This window comes from Meles meles, chromosome 8 (genome assembly GCF_922984935.1).
Source record: "Meles meles chromosome 8, mMelMel3.1 paternal haplotype, whole genome shotgun sequence".
In the NCBI taxonomy this organism is placed as follows: Eukaryota; Metazoa; Chordata; class Mammalia; order Carnivora; family Mustelidae; genus Meles; species Meles meles.
This window is the reverse complement of record NC_060073.1, coordinates 45,134,619-45,156,016: the sequence shown is the minus strand read 5'-3', so window position 1 is coordinate 45,156,016 and position 21,398 is coordinate 45,134,619. Positions and strand designations below refer to the sequence as shown.

The window sequence follows — 21,398 nt, the reverse complement described above, 5'->3', positions numbered from 1 at the left end:
CTCCTTTGGACTCTGGCCTCCTTACTGGGCTTGCAAATTCCTTAGGCTCTTCCACCCACCCACATCCATTTTTCACACAGCAAGCTGACAGAATAGTTTCAGAACATAAAGCTGATCATGTCACTCCCCCTGATTAATGCCCTCTATCCTTTTTGCTCTAAAGCAAAGGCAGATCTTTTAAAAGGCCTACAAAGTCCTACCTCTCTCCCTCCTGTCAGCCCCATTTTCCGTCCCGCACACTCACTGTGCTCCCTTCTGCCACAAGGCCTTCGCAGCCCTGTGCCAGCAGTGCCCATGCCCCTTCCCACTCTGCTCCCACTTCCTGAGATTAACAGCTCAAGAGTCACCTCCTCAGAGAAGCCTTCTCTGCCTACCTGTGAGATTCACCCGCCAGACCTTGGTAGGCTCCTGTAGCACCAGCAATCTCCTTTGTATACTTGTGACAGTTGGCATCTACATTGGTATGGTGATTATTTGAATATCTTTCTCCTCCAAAACCCTGCAGGCTCCATGAAGGTAGGGACTGTGTCTGGTTTTTCTCACTCTTGTATCCAAAACCCTAAAACAGCACCTGACACATAGTTCAATAAATATTTGTTGATTGGATGGATGCATGGATGGATGCATGGATGGATGGATGGATGGAGGAGAGAGAGAAGAGGGATCGGAGCCATAGGAAGCATTTAAAGAATGTTGCTGAATAAAGAAACAGGCAGGGTGGACAGAGCCCAGATGACTCACAGTACACCTGATTTTCCAGCCTTCCGGCAGATGCGAGGCCAGAAGGGGATCTGTTAGACTGGAGGAAAAAGTGATTCCATTTGGACTGGAGACACTCACCCTCCTGCCCCAAGACCTGTCTTCTGGAGGTGTTGGAGACTTGAATAGTTTTACCTGCTTCCAGATTTTAGTATGCCTCCCGGGTCCAACCTCCTTTTCCAGGTAAGGATCAGCCCAGCAGTGAGACTTGGCCACCACTGGGAGGCAGTGCAGGGATGGAGAAAACGGGGCTTAGGCACTGACAGACTGTGCTATTCACAGACTCTCCAGCACAGGCTCTTCCCCCTGGGGTAGTGAGACCTAAGTCTCACTTGGCTAACTGACCAAACTCCAGAAATCCTCAGTGACCTCCTGCAATTATCTGTGGTGCCTTCCACGCCCACCCACAATGACTGTGGCTTCCCTTTCCAGCCCTGACCCATTCTTCACTGGGCTTGCAGAGGTCAGAGAGCAGCCCTTCAACAGGGTTGAGAGTGTCAGACTCCAGGCTGCTTTGGGAAAATAGGAAGAAATAAGTCCTCTGTTTCTAAAAGCTAACGTCCAGTCTTTGTGGCCTCATATTGGTCATGTGACCTTGGGCCAGGGACTTTATATCCAGTTTACGGATGAAACTGAGGCAAAGAGAAGTTTAATAATTTGCAGCACAAGGTTGCCATAAAGTTCTGATGAGATTAAGGAGGCAAAAGGGTTTATAATCCATGACTCCCTGATCCAAGTTAGGAGTTTTTCGTGCTCAGGGACGATTTGCTCAATGATGACACTTTACTTAGGATAGGACTTCCTTAGAAATCTTTGTGAACTCGTTAATAAAGAACTGTACTAAAGTAGCTCTCAAACACCGTGCCAGCCCCTCTAGGAAATGTGTGTGCCTCTCCGGTGATGGATTTCAGGCACTGCAACAAGTTAGCTAGAGAGATCTAGGGCAACGGGGAAGGCTCTGTCTAATGACCTTCGAAGGGTACCTAATCAGTCTTCCTTAGAAGAAGGAAGAAGACCAGTCTTGCCCCAGTTTTTGAGCCTAAAACCATACTGGTGGAGAGTGAGGACCAATGTGATGGCTCATGCTGAGAGGATCCCAGGTCAGTTGAGACTAGAAGAGGAAATGCCAACGGAGGAGAACCCCCAGGATGACCCAGACTGCCCCCATACCTCCTGCACTAGATGTTCTCTCTGTCCCATAGGTAGGGTATACCAGTCCCAGCACCATGGCTTCCCCATATGGGCACCACAAAGGCAACATGAGCTGCAACCTCCAGCCCGTTGGTCAATGCCTAAAGGACCATAGCCCCAAAGCAGCCTCTCCCCCTTCAGAAGCCCCCACTGGGCTCACCATCAGGCACAATGACTACCAGAACCAGAGAGGACAGCCCCTTGCAGAAATAGCATGCTTTCTATTTGTCCAAGTTCCTCCTCTTCTACCTCCTTCCCCCTCACCACACTCCTGGGCGGTAGAGTTCCCTGTAAGACCTGGTACACAAATAAGGAAGTACTACCCAGCAGTAAAAATCAAAATTCTTATGTGTGGTGACCTTCCCATCCCTGGAGGAGTTCAAGCAGGCACTGAATAACTGCCTGGGAAGAGCACTCCCAACCCAAACTTAAACAGCCGGCAGGTCCTGCGGATTCTACGCCTGTGAGCCATCTCCCCCTGCACCTGTCTTGGCAGGTCCCAATTCTGCCCACCCAGGAGCCATTCCTCTGCCCTGTTGGCCCTTACTAACAGCAAATAGCCCTAGGTCTCCTATAGAACAGTCTAGCAGTTTGGCCTGGACCTGGGCCATCTGGGAGTTGACCAAACTGCTTTCCCAGACTTTACTGCTTGGTTCACCAATCAAACTAAAATACTCACCGAACCCTCGCACTGTACATTCTCTGCCTCCGCATCGTGCTCATGCCATTACCCCTGCTCGGCAGGTTCTTTGCCGGCCGTGCACCCCGTCCCTGCTTGCCCACCATGTCCTCCTGATCCAGCTTAACTGCCATCTCCTCTGTCGAAGCCCTCCAGATTCTGTGCTTTTTCCTTAACACTTTGTCTGCATCTCTCTTCTGAAGCTCACTTCTGTCTTGTGAGGTTTGCATCTTTCAAGGATAATGTGTTGTACCCTGTACTAGTCTGTAAGACTTCCAGAGTGCAGGACCGGGCATGGGTCATCTTATCAGCTTCTGGCACAGCATGGGGCCCATAGTGGGAACGGTGCATTCAGTGTGCCTTGTGAATGAATTAGCGATCAATCCAGACCCTAGCTAGACTGCTGTTCACTGCTGAATAGAATATTTGTTCCAGAAGTGCTCAATAAATATCTGCGGAGTGAACAAACTGCTTTTATAGTTGTAGAACTCCCTGAGACTTCCTGTGCTGCACGTACAAAAAGACAGAGACTGTGACAAAAACCCCTTGTACCTAAACCTAGGTTAGAAAAGAAAGCGTCACAGGGGCACCTGGATGGCTCAGTTGGCTAAGCATCTGCCTTCGGCTCAGGTCATGATCTCAGGTTCCTGGGATTCAGCCCTACATCGGGCTCCCTGCTCAGCGTGGAGTCTGCTTCTCCCTCTCCCTCTGCCTGCCTCTCCCCCTGCATTACAGAGCATTACAGACACAGATGGACCTGTCTGTGTAGCCCCACCCAATCCTGCTCAGCTCCTCCCCACTAGAGAGGCACCGCTCTCCTGATCCGGGGCCGTCTTCCCAAGCTACAACTGCCTATGTCATTATGTTTGGAGCCACAGCAACACGTAGTAGTGGAAGCAGCAGTATGACCGCAGGTGAAGCTGGGATGCTGGCGACAGCACTTGCTTGAGCGGAAAGGCAACTCTTACCCTCAGCTTGGGAGAATGTGAATTGTTACTTATAGGTAACAAAATTAGAAATAATATAAAAGAGAGCAGCGCCTAAATTCACTTAGATGTCTGGAGATTTTAAAAGTTGATTTCTTGGCGCACCTGTGTGGCTCAGGTTAAGGTCTGACTTTTGATTTCAGCTCAGGTCTTGATCACAGGTTCATTGAGTTCAAGCCCCACACTAGGCTCCATCCTAGGCGTGGAGCCTACATAAAAAAATAACAACAAAATAAAAAAACAAAATCTGGTTTCTCTAATGGATGTATGTCCATATATTATGAATTAGCTAAAATGTTACTGTTAATTTTTAAATTGATTTGTCTAGAAGAACATGGATCTTTTTAAAAAAGCTTTTGTATGTATGTGTTTATTTGCTTATTTTAAGTAATCTCTATGCCCAGTGTGGGGCTTGAACTCATGACTCCTATATCAAGAGTTGCAGGCTCTACTGACTGAGCCAGCCAGTTGCCCTGAACATGGGTCTTTGTTATTTGCATTCCTCACAAAAACAAAACAAAAGGATTGCAAGAGGTACTGAGGGAAAGTGATAGGGACACTAGACTTTCTAATGGTCTTGGTTTGAGTTACTGTTTCTAAACCTCAATTTTCCCATCTTTTTTTTTTTTTAAAGATTTTATTTATTTATTTGACAGAGAGAAATCACAAGAGAGGCAGGCAGAGAGAGAGGAAGGGAAGCAGGCTCTCCGCTGAGCAGAGAGCCCGATGTGGGACTCGATCCCAGGATCCTGAGATCATGACCTGAGCTGAAGGCAGAGGCTTAACCCTCTGAGCCACCCAGGCGCTCATCTTTTTTTTTTTTTTTTAAAGTGGGCTCCACACCCAGCGCAGAGCCCAATGTGGGGCTTGAACTCACAATCCTGAGATCAAGACCTGAGCTGAGATCAAGAGTCAGATGCCCAATTGACTGAGCCACCTAGGCACCTCTCCCCACGGAATATATGTTGTTTTGAATTTATCCCAAGCTGCCTTTCAAGAATAGCTGGAATTAATTTTGGGTAGTTGTAAAAATAAAAGAAATAATAAATGTGAAAGTACATGCAAATTCTATGAAGCTGCAGGTTATTTGGTAGTGTTAGCACCAGCAACACTAAATACGCCACCTAGTGGCAAAAAAAGTAACTGCATCTGGGTATGCCTGCTTTGGCTCTCTTGCCAGCTCCCTCTCAAATATTTTTTAAATGTGCAACCATAAGCATTTTATTTTATTTAAGATTTTTTAAAGATTTCATTTATCTGAAAGAGACATATATAGTGACAGAGAGCAAAAGCAGGAAGGAGAGGGAGAAGGATGCTCCCTACTAAGCATGGAGTCTGATTCAGGGCTTAGTTCCAGGACCCTGGGATTATGCCTTGAGTTGAAGGCAGTTGCTTAACCGACTGAGCCACCCAGGCATTCCTCAAATAAATAAAATCTTTTGAAAAAAGATTTTATCTCTTTTTTTTATCTCTGCCAGGCAGGCAGAGAGAGGGAGAGAGAGAAGCAAGCTCCTTACTCCATGGAAAAGGGAGCCAGTGTGGGGCTTGATCCCAGGATATCATGACCCAAAATGAAGGCAGATGCTCAACTGACTGAGCTACCCAGGCGCCCCTAAATAGAATCTTAAAAGAAACAAAAACAAAAACAAAAAACTGACTTGATGGCTCAGTCAGGTAAGCATCTGCCTTCAGCTCAGGTCATGATCGCAGCATCCTGGGGTTGAGCCCACAATTGGGCTCTTTGGTCAGCGGGAGCCTGCTTCTCCCTCCCTCTCTGCCTACTTGTGCTGTCAAATAAATAAATAAATAAATAAAATCTTTAAAAAAAAACAAAACTCCAAGGTATTATTGCAAAACTGAGAAAACTAAGCTATAAAGAGATTATCCTAAAAGCGAGTCCACACACACACCAAAAAGAAAAAAAAAAAAACACAGATTACAAAGGAGTGGGAGATAGAATGACACCTGATTTCTCAACAGCAATTTTTAAAATCTAGAAACAATAAGCACTAAAAATTCTTAGGAAAAGTTATTTCCCACGTATTTTCTATTCCAAGTCAAGTTCTCTATCAATCATCAGTGAGGGTTGAAAAAAGATCTTTTTCCCAAGATCTCCAAAACTTTCTTCAACTCCCATGTGCATTCACTTAACATTTATGTGCATTAAGATTGAGAACCTACTACATACCGGACATTATTCTAGATACTAGGGATATAGCAGTGAACAAACAATGTCCTTGTTCTAATGGTCTTATAATCTGAAAATACAACATAACGTGTCAGGTAGTAATCAGTACTCTGAAGAATGGCAGGATTGAGGGGAAGGAGTGCTGGGTGGGAGGGTGCCCTCTTTTAGATAGGGCCTATGATGTTACAGTTGAACACACCTAAAGAACAAGCCATGTGGATAGCTGGGGTTAAGAGCCTTCCAGGCTGAGGAATTAACCAGGGCAATGGCTCTGGGAGGAGGGTCTGTGAAATCAGAGGGTGGTAGGAGAAGAACAGAGGTGGTTGGAGGCCAGGTCACGGGGCCCTTTGTACTGGATACTTTCCTCTTGTCCGTCCAGACCTACTCTCCACCCTTCTTGGCTGCCTGGGAACCTGATGTTCATGGACCATAGCAACAGGCTCCCTTGGCCTCTGGCTTCCTGTGAGACTGGCTGATGGAAAGCCCCTGCCATGAATCAGAAGGCACGAGTCCTTACTGAGGATCACAGCTTCTGCAGGTGACTCTCCGCAGCTGAATCCCCTTGTACTCTTCAGACTGGGGTGGAAATGCTAGTGTCTCCCCCAGGTTGCTAGCTTGAGGGAATCATATGCAGTATGCCCTGTGGCTTCCCCAAACCCCACTCATATCTTTGTAAAACATTGTTTTAATAGATTCTCTCCAAATTCCTCAATGCTAGTATGACATCCATTTCCCATCAGGATCCTAACACTCCCTTATAGGGCAAGATAAGGATTTTCAATCTTATTCTGAGATGGGAAACCACTGGGGGTTTTGGAATCTACGAGACATCATGTGACTTGCATTTTATTTTTTAATAAAATAAAATGTGAGTGGTGTGGCAGGGGTGGGGGAGATGGAGAGAATCTTAAGCGGGACTCCATACTCAGCACAGAGCCTGATGTAGGCTCACATCTCATGACCCTGAGCCAAAATCAAGAGGGGGACGCTTAAAAAAAAAAAAAAAAAAAGAGCTGGATCCTTAACTGACTAAGTCACCCAGGCTCCCCAACAACTTAAATTGTAAAAGGTCACTTTAGATGCTGGATGTAGAAAATGCTTCAATGGGGTCACAAGTGGGAAGAGAACAGGCAGCTTTTAGAGTGGGAAGGGTAGAAAGTGACTTGGGCTAGGGTGGTTGTAGTAAAGGTCGTAGGTGTTTAAATGTAGGCATATGCTGTAAAGGTAGAGCTAGGAGGACTTGGTGATCAAGTATATGCAGCGTTAAGAGAGAAAAGTCAAAGACTGAGGCTTTTGGTCTGAGGATAAGTTGCCATTTCCTGAGTTGGAGATGTCTGGAGAGAGAGCAGGTTTGGGCTGCAAAAATCAAGAGCTCTGTTTGGGATTAAAAAAAATGTCTAGGAGTTTATTAGAGATCTAAGTGGGGATGTTGACAAGGCAGATGTACACTAAGGCTGGAGTTCAGACTGCAAAAGGGAAGAGATTTTTAGTTGTCTTGTAAAATGATACTCTAAAACCACACATATTCATAACTTTGATTAATACATAAGGTGGGGACCCCTGGCTGACTCAGTAGAGCCCATAACTTAATCTCAGGGGTCCTTGTGAGTTTGAGCCCCATGCTGGGCATAGAATTTACTTAAAAAACAAACCAAAACCAAAACCAAAAACCAGCTGTCAATAGAAGGAAAGATGATTTTCAAGTTGCTTTTTTTTTTTTTTTTAAGTAAACTCTATTCCCAACATGGAGCTCAAACTCATGAGGACACTGAGGTCAAGAACTGCATGCTCTACTGATTGACCAGCCAAGCTTCCCCCCCAAAAAGATTTTTAGATGAAGAGAACAGTTGTTGAAGGAAGTCTTCAAACCCTAGCTGCTCACATATGGGTAGGTTTGGACAAATAGTATGCACATGCTGATTCCAACTGTGTCAGAGAAGATGTTACAAAGAAAAAACATATGGAAACTTTTGTTTAAAAAGGAAGAATAAATGTCTAAGTCTGAAAGACAGATGAAGACCATATTAAAGAGAAAGAGAAGCACAAAAAAAAAATTAATTAGACTGATCTATTTTTAAAAAACAAATAAGAAAAATCATTAGGCACAGTACCAATAAAATTCCTAAGCTTCTAAACAAGATGAAAAGACAGAGGGAAAAATATTTGTAGCACATGATAAAGCGTTAGGAATTACAGTGTTCCAAAAGAGACAAGCTAGAATAAGGCATGAATAGGCAGCTCCCAAAAAGGAAACGTAAGATATTCATTAACCTAATGAGTTAAACAGAATAAGGTATAAACAAGTATCATTCTCATTCCTTCAAAACCAATTTTGAAAGGATGTGAAATGACATTCTCATGCACTTTTTGAGAACTTTACCAGACTTCTGAAATGCAGTTTTGCAAAATATACAAAATATCAAAGATACATGCCAAAGTTCCCATTCCTGAGAGTTTTATCTTGAGACAACTACAAGGCAAGTTACAGTATGTGACACCTATGGAATGCCAAAACCAGGACATAACCAGTGAGAAATGATAATGGGATGATATGTATAGTATGATGCCCATGTACCAAGTGTCTTTGTGATTATCTGAAGGAATGTTCACCAAATAAGCTAAGTTTCTCTCTGAATGACTGACGACCACCACCTATGAAGCACCTCATGCAATCCTCACGATAATTTAGATTCTTGAGATTTCACCCCCACGGCCTTCAAGTGGCTGTTGCTGAAAACCCGTTTGACCCCCTCTGCCCACCACTTAAAAGGACTGCATGTTTTGGCATTTTTTTTATTATCAAGTATACTAAAGAAAAATTTTTCAAAAAAAGATTTATTTGACAGAGATCACAAGTAGGCAGAGGCAGGCAGAGACAGAGGGGGAAGCGGACTCCCCGCTGAGCAGAGCCCAATGCGGGACTCGATCCCAGGACCCTGAGATCATGACCTGAGCCGAAGGCAGAGGCTTAACCCACTGAACAACCCAGACACCCCGGTGCCTTAAAAATTTTGGTATACTTGGGGCACCTGGGTGGTTCAGTGAGTTAAAGCCTCTGCCTTCAGCTCAGGTCATAATCTCAAGGTCCTGGGATCGAGCCCCGCATCGGGATCTCTGCTCAGTGGGGAGCCTGCTTCCTTCTCTCTCTCTGCCTGCCTCTCTTGCCTACTTGTGATTTCTGTCAAATTAATGAATAAAATCTTTAAAAAAAAATTTTTAAGGCACTAAACACCTCCCACATGTAGTCATATTTAATATTTGCAGAAATTCTCTTGGCTTGATGGCAAGAATCACAAATACACAAATGCTTTTTAAAGTAGGCTCCATGCCTAGCATGGAGCCCGAAGCAGGGCTTAAACTCATGACCCTGAATCAAGACTGAGCAGAGATCAAGTTGGGACTCAACCGACTGAACCACCCAGGCGCCCCACAGATACTTCAATTAAAAACTAGATATGCTTTGAAACTTTGAATATGAAACTTTGAACTAGATATGCTTTGAAATGTCCCGCCAACTATTAACTTTTTGGTCCAGAACCATCAATACCCAACATCTGCATAGCTACTGAGGGATTACAAAGGACTGTGCCAGGTGTTTTGTTTGACTTGTTCATCACTCTGGGAGATATTTGCCTTATTAGTCAGTTTAATTCCTGGTTTATAATGTTTAACCACTTTTAAGACATGAACAAACACAAGAGATTTAAAAATCTACCACCAGGTAAGAATTGGGTAAAATACTGCAACAGACTGTTTCCCATTATTTGTGAGCCCATTAGTAAGGGGGACTGAGTCAGCTTGCATACCCAGCACAAAACACAGTACTGGGTAGCTGAGTATAGAAGTGCCCTAAGGAACAACTAAGTCACTTGGTGTCTGTACCCTCAGAGCACAGCACTCAAAAGGCCATCAATGACAGCCGATACTGATCTCTTAAAAACAATGGACTTTGGGGGCGCCTGGGTGGCTCAGTGGCTTAAGCCGCTACCTTCGGCTCAGGTCATGATCTCAGGGTCCTGGGATTGAGCCCCGCATCGGGCTCTCTGCTCCGCGGGGAGCCTGCTCCCTCCTCTCTGCCTGCCTCTCTGCCTACTTGTCATCTCTCTCTGTCAAATAAATAAATAAAATCTTAAAAAAAAATATTGAAAAGGGTCTTTAAAAAAAAAAACAAAAAAAACAATGGACTTTGCTTAACAGTGTGATTTCAAACACAACTTAGATTATTGCTTAGGGTAAAACTTAAGTTGATCTCAGGGTCCTGGGACCGAGCCCGGCATCAGGCTCTCTGCTCAATGGGGAGCCTTCTTCCCCCCCTCTCTCTGCCTGCTTGTGATCTCTGTCAAATAAAGAAAAATCTCTGGAGAAAAAAAAAAGCTTATTGGGGCACCTGGTTGGCTCAGTGGGTTAAAGTCTCTGCCTTCAGCTCTGGTCATGATCCCAGAGTCCTGGGATCAAGCCCCATATCCCGTATCCGGCTCTAGGCTCAGGAGGGAGCCTGCTTTTTCCTCTCTCTGCCTGCCTCTGACTACTTGTGATCTCTGGATGTAAAATAAATAAAATCTTAAAAAAAAAAAAAAAAAGAAAGAAAAAGCTTATTCGTTTACTGTCTTACAATCTTCAACTCACCAACTTGCGTCTTTAAAAAAAAAAAAAATAAGATTTTATTTCAGAGAGCACATGGGGTGGGAGTCTGGGGGAACAGAGAAAGCAGCAGACTCCCTGGCGGGGCTGGATCGCAGGAATCAGGACCTGAGGCGAAGGCAGATGCTTAACTGAGCCACCCAGGTGCCTCTTTTAAACAGGGATCCCACTTACCTCACTGGGTTAAGAATATTCTGAAAAGACCCAGGTGAGTACATTTTTATTTCTTTTTTAAATATTTTATTTATTTATTTGATAGACAGAGGGATCACAAGTAGGCAAAGAGGTAGGTAGAGAGAGGAGGAAGCAGGCTCCCCGCTGAGCAGAGCGCCCGATGCGGGACTCGATCCCAGGACCCTGAGATCATGACCTGAGCCGAAGGCAGCGGCTTAACCCACTGAGCCACCCAGGCGCCCAGTACATTTTATTTTAACCCATCCAAAGTTGCCAGGCTCAGTCACCTGAGTTCCTCTCACAGACCATTCTTCTGGTTCCCTCTGCTCCAAATGGAACTGTGCTTGCTGTTACCTGAATTCCTTCTTCCTCATCTTTAAGCCTTACCAGCAAGACTGGGATCCAATACCAGTTCTTCCTGAAGCCCTCTCCATACTGCAGAGGAACCTTCTTACATATTCCTGACTCCACTACATACGCTATCTGGATGGTATTTACCACAGGTCCAGCTCAGTATTAACACTGAACATATCGAGAACACTTAAGAAATGGGGTACCTGGGTAGCTCAATGTCTAATTTTGGCTCACTGGAGCCCCGAGTCAGGCTCTGTGCTCAGTCTGCTTGTCCTTCGCCCTCTGCCCGAGCTCTCTTTCTCAGTAAATAAATCTTAAAAACAAAAGCTTAACATTTTTGTCATGACATCAAAAAAATTAAGTCACGACTTCCTCATTTCTTCCAATCCTGCAGTCCCCACCCTCCATTTTAACAACCCCTCATGAAGTTATAAACTGCTCAACTAGTTAACAGTGAACGGATGAAAAAGAGGTGCTATCTTGTTGCCCCCTGCGTGGAATCACACACTTCTCACTGTGCTAACACTCTCTCACATCTAAAAAGATCAACATATATGAATCATTATGTTATTTTTAGGAAAAGAAATACAAAATATGCTTCTAGTTAGACAATGACTTTATTGCTTGAGTACATAGTCAAATTTACGCGACCAGGGCAGAGGCTGTGGATGACTCGCTGAAAAGGAAAAAAGGGGGAAGAAGAGCTCATTAAAAGAGGTCCTCCATATTCATTCAGACTCTCACACCTAATGGAGCTACTTCTAAACAGCTAAAAATAAACCACAAATATATAAAATGCACTATAGTGCCAAGTTCCTGAATTAGTTCATTGTGCCCAAGCATAAGGAATGAAGAAGCTCACTCATCTAAGGAAGAACCAGCCAACATAAGGAAAAGACCTTCTGGTGGAAAACTGACAATGTCTAGAAATTAATTATCATAGTGAGCAATCTATGCAAACCTGAAGACAACATAAACACAGGGAGCAGAGGTATGAACTGAAACTATACCCACTATCTAGAAGCAATTTAAAGGGCTTATTAATGTTTTAAAAAATCAGAGATCTGCAAACCACATCCCTTTGCTTGTCTTTGGAAATAAAGTTTCAGTGGACCACAGCCATGCCCATTTGCTTATGTATTGTCTATGGCTGTATTCCTCCTAATAATGGCAGAGTTGAAGGGTACCTGACCACGTAGCCATGGCCTAAAACAGCTTTTACTAGAGTTGCTACTGTATTTACTGTATGGCTAACGTCTGTTCTTATTAACAAGAAACGTTAATACTTACTATTTCCAATTGGGGGGGAGGACTCGTTTGGTCTTATAGTATCGCGCCAACCGGTGAATACGGCTCTCTATCAGAATCAGTCGGAATTTAGCATCCTTGTCCTGAAAACAGACAGAATTCAAGAAAAACACTCAAAACATTATCAAACTTTATTTTAACATAAGAATGGACAGACACTGTGAAGTCTAATGAAGTTACCAATGCCCTATAACAGATTCATAGACTAGGGTTCATGTGGCTCGAATTAAGTCCTTAATGGAATTTAAGGTTTCCAGAAATCTTAACATGAATGATTTGCAACACTCTGTAATTAAAAAAAATAATAATGAAGCTAAATAAAACTTTGCAAACAAACACCTCAACATTTCCAACCAACTGAATATACTGCCAAAGTCACGCCCCCACAATTTCTTCTGGTACATTTCAAAGCAACTGAAGTGTGACAAGTTTGTGCTTTAAGCCTCTTTAGGTAATTCACATCAGATGCCCAATACTTTACTGAAATTAAGTTCATATAAGCAATTCTATTCTCTCACCTTTCTGTTCCTCTCAAGATGCTTTCGAACAGCAACAGCTTTCTTAATCAAATGGTAGAGATCCTCAGGAAGATCAGGAGCGAGTCCTTTAGACTTAAGAATTCTCAAGATTTTATTGCCTGTCACAAAACGTACTTGTGCCACACCATGGGAGTCTCTCAGAATCACACCTGAAAAAGAATATAAATTCCCCCACCAAACACACAGCTGAAGCATGTGATGTCAAAGCTCTGAGATCAAGTCATTTTCCAAGTTTTCCTCTGTAAAACAGGGTTACTTATCTATCACAGAAACCAACATGAGAATGCATGCAAACCCGAAACATCCAAGGTTGGTTTACCCACACTAAGAAAAAACCCTTCTGGAGGAAATTGCAAATGTTGGAAGACCATCATCAGAGCAAACTTGCTGGATTATAGGCCACCAAAGAAATCAATGAGATTCCAGCTATGTATATTTCCTCAGTAATTAAAACCCAACATTTATTAAGAAATTGTATCGGACTTTTAAATTTTTTTCAGATTTTATTTGTCAGAGAGGGAGAGAGGCAAACAGAGGGAGAAGCAGGCTCCCTGCTCAGCAGGGAGCCCCAGGTGGACTTGATCCCAGTACCCCAATCATGACCCGAACTGGAGGCAAACACTTAACCAACTTAAGGGAGCCATCCAGGCATCCCTGTATCACATGTTCTTGTAAAAACGTTACACGCGTTATTTTTTAAATCTCAAAACAGCACCATCTGAATACTTGACAGTCTATTACCCACCTCCTAGAGTGTGTAATACCTCTGCTAGACTACATAAGCTCCAAGAAGACACGTATTTTGCCCTTTTCTAGACTACTGTATTCTCTGGGTCCAGACCCACACAGCAGGTGAACATCTGATGAAACCATTTGCACAAAGTTACACACAACCGAGGTTCAAACCACAATGTAAGAGTGTGACAAGTACTCTTGTGTTGCCGATCCTAACTCCTCCATTTAATAGATGAGTGATCTGGGGCGAGCTGTATAGCTGCCCAGTGCCCGTTTCCTCAACTGAAGGATGGAGAAAAACTTCTCATTTGAAGGGACAGCGGTCAGAACGAAATGAGGTCGGTAAAGGTAAAATGTTTAGAACCATTCGAACTAGGAGAGCACAAGCCCACAGTAAATACTCATTAAATTTTGGAGACCATTTTAGTAATTTCCTCCTCTTCCAATTTTAGTATATGTGCTGCCGAAGCGAGCACTCCTCCTCTTCCAAATAAGAACCTCAGAGTCCGACAAATGAACACTAGGTCCCGGTCATCGGTAATAAAGACAGGAAAATGAGCAAAAGGTTTTCAAAGCATATATGCGGCACATTTACCCCCTCGACTTTCCCAGCAAGTTACATGCGGGCAGGCGGAAGGCGCTGCGTTACCCAGGAACACCCACCGATCTGCGAGGGCGTCAGGCCCTTCTTGGCCAGTTTGTAGATCTGCTCCTTCACGTCGTCAGACGTCAACTTCAGCCACTGTTTACGAAAAGAAACTGGCCTTAGGGCGAGAAACCAGGAACGGTACAGAAGCTCGGCCGTCCTCACCACCCTCTGCGGCGCTCCTCATCATGCACACATGGCACCCGGCCGGCGCCGAGTCTCCCGAGGGATGGAAGGCAGCCCCCTCACCCTTCCCGCCTTCTCCCGCGTCCCCGCAAGCTACTTACGGTGGGGACGCTGCGGCGGTAAGGCAGAGCAGACTGGGACAGGCCCTTCCTGGGGAGAGAAACAGTCTCCGCATGAGGTGGTGGTCAGCGCCACAACGGCCTAGAAAATCATCCTCTCGACTCGCTGCCCACGCGCTCTCCATTCCCCCAACCCCGCGGCCCAGCCCTGCAACCCGCTCAGAAACCCGAGCTCACCCGGGAGCATGCATGCGACCCATGATGGCGGCGGTTAGGCAGCGAAAAAGAGAGCGAGGGTAGGAACGCCGCAGGAAGCCACCCAGCACACAGGAAGTGACCTCACGCACGTCCCCGTTTCTCGCGTGCAGGAGGCGGAGCTACCTTGCGTGGCTCCCCGGCTGCCGCCGGCTGCCTATCCCGAAATGCACTTCAGCGCGGTACTGCGAGATTCCTCGATCGACAGGACTACACTTCCCAGCATCCGTCAGGGTTTGAGGAGGCTCGTGGAGGGAGCGGGAAATGAAGACCTCGGCGGCGGACTTTCTGGAGCTGCCTGCGCTAAAATCGTGCAGATTCGAATCCCGGCCTGGGAGTGAGCGCAGAGCTGTGGGGTTGGTGGATTTGGTCCCTGTCCTAGAAAGGCCATTAATGTGCGACACCGCCGCTCAGTGAAGTTCAGCCATAGACAATCGTCCATTCATTCCCCAGCGCCAGGTCTTGTACTGGGACTAGCTACCTCAAAGTCCGCCCCTGCCCGTAATAAATTCACTGGTAAAATGTCATGCTAATAAGTGCTATACTTAAAGTCATGGTAGTTACCTCCCAGCCACCCCTACCATTTATTTTTTTATTTTTTTGAGATTTTATTTGAGAGAGCACGCTCAGGAACAGGGAGAGTGGGCAAAGGGGTGGGAGGGGCAGACTCGCCGCTGAGCAGGGAGCAGTACTGGAGGCCCCATCCCAGGATCCTGGGATCATGACCTGAGCAGACGCTCAACCGATTCAACTGATCCAAACCACCCCCCCACCCCATTTCTTGTTTCTAATCCTAATTTAATCTCTGGGGGGAGAGATTACTGACCACAGAGAAGAACCCAGGGATTTGAACTAGGCCAGGACGGACCCCTACCCACTACCTACCCCTCCACCTGGTAAACTTCCACCTTTCCCTACAAGGCGCTGTAGGGAGCTTGGCTGGGCGGGGAGGCGTGTTGGGTGGATCTTCATAGAGCTGGGTGCCCCAGTGAGAGAAACTGGCCAACAGGGAAGAGTTTGGAAAACAAGATTGCAGAGGCAGAAGATGGATGTGGAGATGAAAGTGTGGACGATGAGAAAGAAAAACACGTATTGAACTTCTGGCAAAAGGGAACTGCCACTGAAACTTTTAAGACGGACCCAGTGCTGGTACATAGGAATGAGTTTAAAGAATGGACAAATGAAACGGCTTGTTCAAAAGCAGCATGGCTCTGGCAAGGTGGGAGGTCAAATCAGGAAACGTCCGTCAATGTTCTAAGAAACTGGTTAAGACTTAGAAACTAGGGGCGCCTGGGTGGCTCAGTGGATTAAGCCGCTGCCTTCGGCCTTTGGCTCAGGTCATGATCTCAGGGTCCTAGGATCGAGCCCCGCATCGGGCTCTCTGCTCCGCAAGGAGCCTGCTTCCTCCTCTCTCTCTGCCTGCCTCTCTGCCTACTTGTGATCTCTCTGTCAAATGAATAAATAAAAAAATCTAAAAAAAAAAAAAAAAAAAAAGACTTAGAAACTAAAGTACTAGAACATCCACCTCCACTTTTTCAGCCTATCACTGTCTGATGAGTAATTTTCTTCTAAAGCATTAGGAACTCCATTCAAATTGAGTAATCTATTTTCTCCTAGCAAAGATACATTCTTACCGTTAGCCAAATTTACATCTTTAGTGCAGATATGGAATAGATATCTCAAAATTAACAAGGCTCCAATTCCTAAGACCCTTACCTAGCCACCTACTCCAAACCCCTTAATTTCAGTTAAACACTACCCATTTGCTCAAACCACAAACCTTGGAATCTCGTTTTTTCTTTCTTTGTCTTGTTCTTTGTATTGTTGTTCAGGTTTACAACAAATATATCATGAATACGTTCGCACTTCTCCATTCCTGCTGCTGTTACTCCAAGCCAAGCCACTATCATCCTTCATTTGGGCAACTCAGTGGTATCCCAGATGTTTGTGCTTTCACTCATGTCTCCACCTCCAACACATGCAACCCATTCTCCACCTAGCAGTGATCTTTGAAAAAAAAAAAATTTTTTTTTTAAAAGAATTTATGTTTTTGGGGCGCCTGGGTGGCTCAGCGGGTTAAAGCCTCTGCATTCGGCTCGGGTCGTGATCCCAGGGTCCTGGGATCGAGCCCCGCGTCGGGCTCTCTGCTTGGCTGGGAGCCTGCTTCCTCCTCTCTCTCTCTCTCTCTGCCTGCCTCTCTGCCTACTTGTAATCTCTATCTGTCAAAAAAATAAATCTTAAAAAACAAAAACAAAAAAAAACAAAACAAAAAAGAATTTATGTTTTTGAGAGAGGGAGCGAGAGCTAGCATGAGCTGGGGGGTGGGGAGGGAGTGTTGCAGAGGGAGAAGCAGGCTTTCCACTGAGCAGGGAGCCAGGGCAGGACTCCATCCCAGGACCCCAAGATCATGACCTGAGCCAAAGGCAGAAGATGTTTAACCAACGGAGCCACCCAGGCACCCCAAGCACAGTGATCTTTTAAAAACAAAAATTGATGTCCGCTTGGGTGGCTCAGTCGGTTAACCGCCTGCCTTCCACTCAGGTAGCCATTCCAGAGTCCTGAGATGGAGTCCCACATGAGGCTCCTTGCTCAGCGGGGAGTCTGCCCCTCCCCCTGCTTGTGCTTAATATATTTATATATTAAATAAATATAAAAAGATAAAAAAATAAATTGGATAATCTATTACTCTTTTGAGTAAATCCCTCCTGTGTTCAGTGCATTTAGAATAAAATCCAAATCCTTGATCTTGCCACACCCTTGGTTCTAAACACTCCAGCCACACTTACCCTTTCTGACTCTTTGAGATAACAGGGGTGTTCCTTCACTCTTGCGAATGCCACTACTTAAACTGCTTTTCCCCAAGGTTTTCTCAGGTCTTTCAGATCCTGACCTCCAGGTCATCTCAAAGGCAGCCTTCCCTGAGGAAGGCTAAAGTAGTCCTAAAGTAGTCTAAGGTAGTCCTCCCTTCCAACATAGTGCACAAATCTCTAACATTTTCCTTTCTACTTGCTTGTTTGGTTGTCTGCTTTTTTCATTGCCTCCAGCAACCAGAACAGTGCCTGGCAGGCAGGAAGTTAGTCACTCAATAATTATTTGAGTGAACCTAAATATTTTTCCCCCATTTGAAGATGTCTAGACTACTAACTTTATTTCAGAAGGCAGAAAATAGTGAAAAGAATAAGATTTGGAAAAGTAGACCAGATTACAATATATCTGTATGTAATTTGGATCAGGTCAGTTCCTTAGTTACATGGGCGTTTAAGCCCTCAAGCATTGCTGGAATGATTTGCCTTGAGCCCCCTGACTTGTCATCACAATTATGTCCTTTAGTGGAATTGACTGAGGGAATATGATATAACCAACATTAATGCTAGATTGCTTTTTGAGAATGGCACTCTAGTTAAAAAAAAATCACTAGAATTGGTTGGTATAAAGACTCCATAGAACTTTTCTAAGTAGGAATGTTCAATCGAATATTCATGGAATAGGAATTATAACTATTATTTCAGGAGGCTTTTTTTTTTAAAGATTTTATTTATTTATTTGATAGAGAGAAATCACAAGAGAGGCAGGCAGAGAGAGAGGAAGGGAAGCAGGCCCTCCGCTGAGCAGAGAGCCCGATGCGGGACTCGATCCCAGGACCCTGAGATCATGACCTGAGCCGAAGGCAGCGGCTTAACCCACTGAGCCACCCAGGTGCCCCAGGAGGCTTTTTGTTTGTTCTAGTCACCTTTAAGACTTCCACTAGTTTTGTTTTTTTCTAATCAGAGAGAGACAGTGAGCTCAAGCAGGGTAAGTGGCAGGCAGAGGGAGAAGCAGGCCTCCCGCTGAGCAGAGAGCCCAACGCAGGGCTCGATCCCAGGACCCCGGGATCATGACCCCAGCCGAAGTTAGAGGCTTTGACCCACTGAGACACCCAGGCGCCCCTGAACTTTTTTTTTTTTAATATTTTTATTTATTTATTTGAGAATGAGTGAGAGACAGCATGAGAGAGGAGAAGATCAGAGGGAGAAGCAGACTCCCTAAGGAGCTGGGAGCCCGATGCGGGACTCGAACCTGACAGTCCAGGATCATGACCTGAGCCGAAGGCAGCTGCCCAACCGACAGAGCCACCCAGGCGCCCCTGAACTTTAAAAAAAAAAAGATTTTTAAATCTTTAAAAAATTTTTAAAAATTTTAAATCTTTTAAATCTTTTTGGCTCAGTTGGTTAAGCCACTGCCTTCAGCTCAGGTCAGGATCCTGGAGTCCCAAGGGGAGTCTGCTTCTCCCTCCGACCTTCTCCCCTCTCATGCGCTCTTATGCTTTTACTCTCTGTCTCTCAAATAAATAAAATAAAATACACAAAATCTTGAAAAAATATTTTATTATTTCAGAGACAGTGCTCAAGCAAGGGGGGAGGGGCAGAGGGAGAGAAACTCAAGCAGAGGTCTTGCGGCTGAGTGCAGGACTGACAGAGCTCAATCCCACGACTCAGCCAAAACAGAGCCAGATATTCAACCAACTGAACCATCCAGGCCCCCCAGGATTGAACTTTGAGATACTATTTTTTGAGGCAAAATTCACATACTACAGGATTTGCTGTTTTAACCATTTTAAAGTGTACAGTTCAGTGCCTTTTAGTATTTTCACAGTATAATCACCACTAATTCCAGGAATTTGCATCACCCTGAAAGAAGCCTTGTACTCTTTAAGCAGTTAACTCTCCAGCCTCCCAGACCCTGGTAACCACTAATCTGCTTTGTCTCTATGGATTTGCCTGTTCTGAACATCTTGTATAAACAGAATCATATAGTATGTGGCCTTTTCTTTGTGGTTTCATTATCAGGTTTTCGAGGTTCATCCATGTTGTAGGATCTATACGTGCTCCATTACTTTTTTTTTTTTTAAAGTAGCCTCCATGTCCACTGTGGGGGCTTGAATTCAGGACCCTAAGATCAAGAGTAACATGCTCCAGTGACTGAGCCAACCATGTGCCCCAGTACTTCATTACTTTTTATGGCCAATTAGTATTCTACTGCATGGATATACCACATTTTACTTACCCATCCATCAGTTCGTGGACATTTGGGCTATTTCTACTATTTGGCCATCATGAATAATGCTATTAAAGTTCATGTACAAGTATTTGAGTACATGTTTCCAATCCTCTTGGAAATTATGAATTGCCAGGTCATAGGGTAACTGTTTAACTTTTTTGAAAATTGCCAAATGTTTTGTAGATGACCTGCACAACTTTTCATTCCCACCACAAATGTATGAGGGCTCCAGTTTCCCCACTTTTAAAAAAATTCTAGCTATCCCAGTGGTTATGAATTGGTAGCTCAGGGTTTTTTTGTTTTCTTTTTAATTTTATTTATCAGAGAGAGAGAGAGAGAGAGAGAGAGAGAAACAAAATGAGGGGAGAGGGAAAGAGGATGAAGCAGGCTCCGAGCTGAGCAAAAGCCCGATGTGGAACTCGGTCCCAGGACCCCGGGATCATGACCTGAGCAGAGGGCAGATACTTAACCAACTGAGCCACCCAGATTTCCCTCACAGTAGTTTTGATTAAAAAGTTTTGTGCACCAAAGGGCACCATTCAGGTAAAAAGACATTTCACCAAATGCAGGGCTGTATCCCAGGACCCTGGGATCATGACCCGAGCCCAAGACAGATGCTTAAGGACTGAGCCACCCAGGCGCCCCGCCCCTGAGTTTTAGGGTTCTTTAAATACTCTAGATACCAGGGCCTTATTAGATATGATTTGCAAGAATTCTCTCTCATTTGGTGAAATGTCTTTTTACCTGAATGGTGTCCTTTGGTGCACAAAACTTTTTAATTTTGATGAGCCAATTTATTCTATTTTTCTTTTGTTAGTTGGGCTTCTTGTGTCATCCTTACGAAACTCATCTAATCCAGGGTTACAAAGATGTACACCTATGCTTTCTTCTAAGAGTTTATTTTAGCTATGTTTAGGTCTTTGGTGTATTCTGAATCTTTGTATATGCTGTTTATAGTCCTACCCTTCATTCTTTTGAATGTGGTTAGCTAATTGCCCCAGCACCATTTTTGAAAAACCTCTTTCCCCATCGGTGGTGGCAGTCTGGTGTCTTTCGTGGATCATGATGCAAACAAAACAATCAAATACAACCAAAGTTGTTCTAGAAAATAAAAATACAACAACCAAAATTAAAATTTACACAGTTAAACAGTTGAAGAAAGAAGTAGTTAACTGGAAGTCATAATAAATTATTCAGAACTGAAAAAAAATTTAAGAATAGATTGAATCCTAATAAAATAAAGATTTTTATACCTAAGCCAATCTTAGCTAATATGGATAAGACAAGATTAGCCCTAAGGTAGACACTATTAAAGTTATGTGATGGATTCATTCATGAAATTCATTATACTGGTGTCTAATTTTGTATATGTCTAAAATTTGCATGATAAAGTCTTTCAAAAGAGGATGAAATAAAAAAAATTTTTTTTCATCCTGACAGAAACCCAGCTTCTGATGGAGATGATAAACCCCCCTAAAAAACTAGCTCTAATTGTTTAAGTTATTATTCTTTTATGGTCTTTGGGCCCTTTTACATGATCTCTTTAGGGTCAGAAAACCATAGCCTCACACTGGTATCATTCTGGAATGATAGAGGTAAGATATTAGAAGAATCTACATTTCAGGATGCCTGGGTGCCTTAGTCGTTAAAGCACCTGCTTT

The 21,398-nt window shown here is 44.3% G+C and overlaps 1 protein-coding gene and 1 long non-coding RNA gene across 2 annotated transcripts; one reads left to right on the top strand and one right to left on the bottom strand.

Annotated features, from left to right (window-relative positions):
• Positions 1-228: 228 nt before the first annotated feature.
• Positions 229-8,575, top strand: LOC123948394. The gene is made up of 3 exons (XR_006819970.1): positions 229-942; positions 6,183-6,341; positions 7,531-8,575. It is a non-coding gene; the product is annotated as an uncharacterized LOC123948394 (long non-coding RNA).
• Positions 8,576-11,570: 2,995 nt separating this feature from the next.
• On the bottom strand, positions 11,571-14,800 carry RPS13 (ribosomal protein S13). Its single transcript, XM_046017897.1, has 6 exons — positions 14,683-14,800; positions 14,488-14,536; positions 14,218-14,296; positions 12,799-12,968; positions 12,263-12,363; positions 11,571-11,648 (listed from the first exon to the last, which is right to left on the bottom strand). The coding sequence occupies exons 1-6, from the start codon at positions 14,703-14,705 to the stop codon at positions 11,615-11,617; spliced, it is 456 nt and encodes a 151-aa protein (XP_045873853.1). The 5' UTR covers positions 14,706-14,800; the 3' UTR covers positions 11,571-11,614.
• Positions 14,801-21,398: the final 6,598 nt, after the last annotated feature.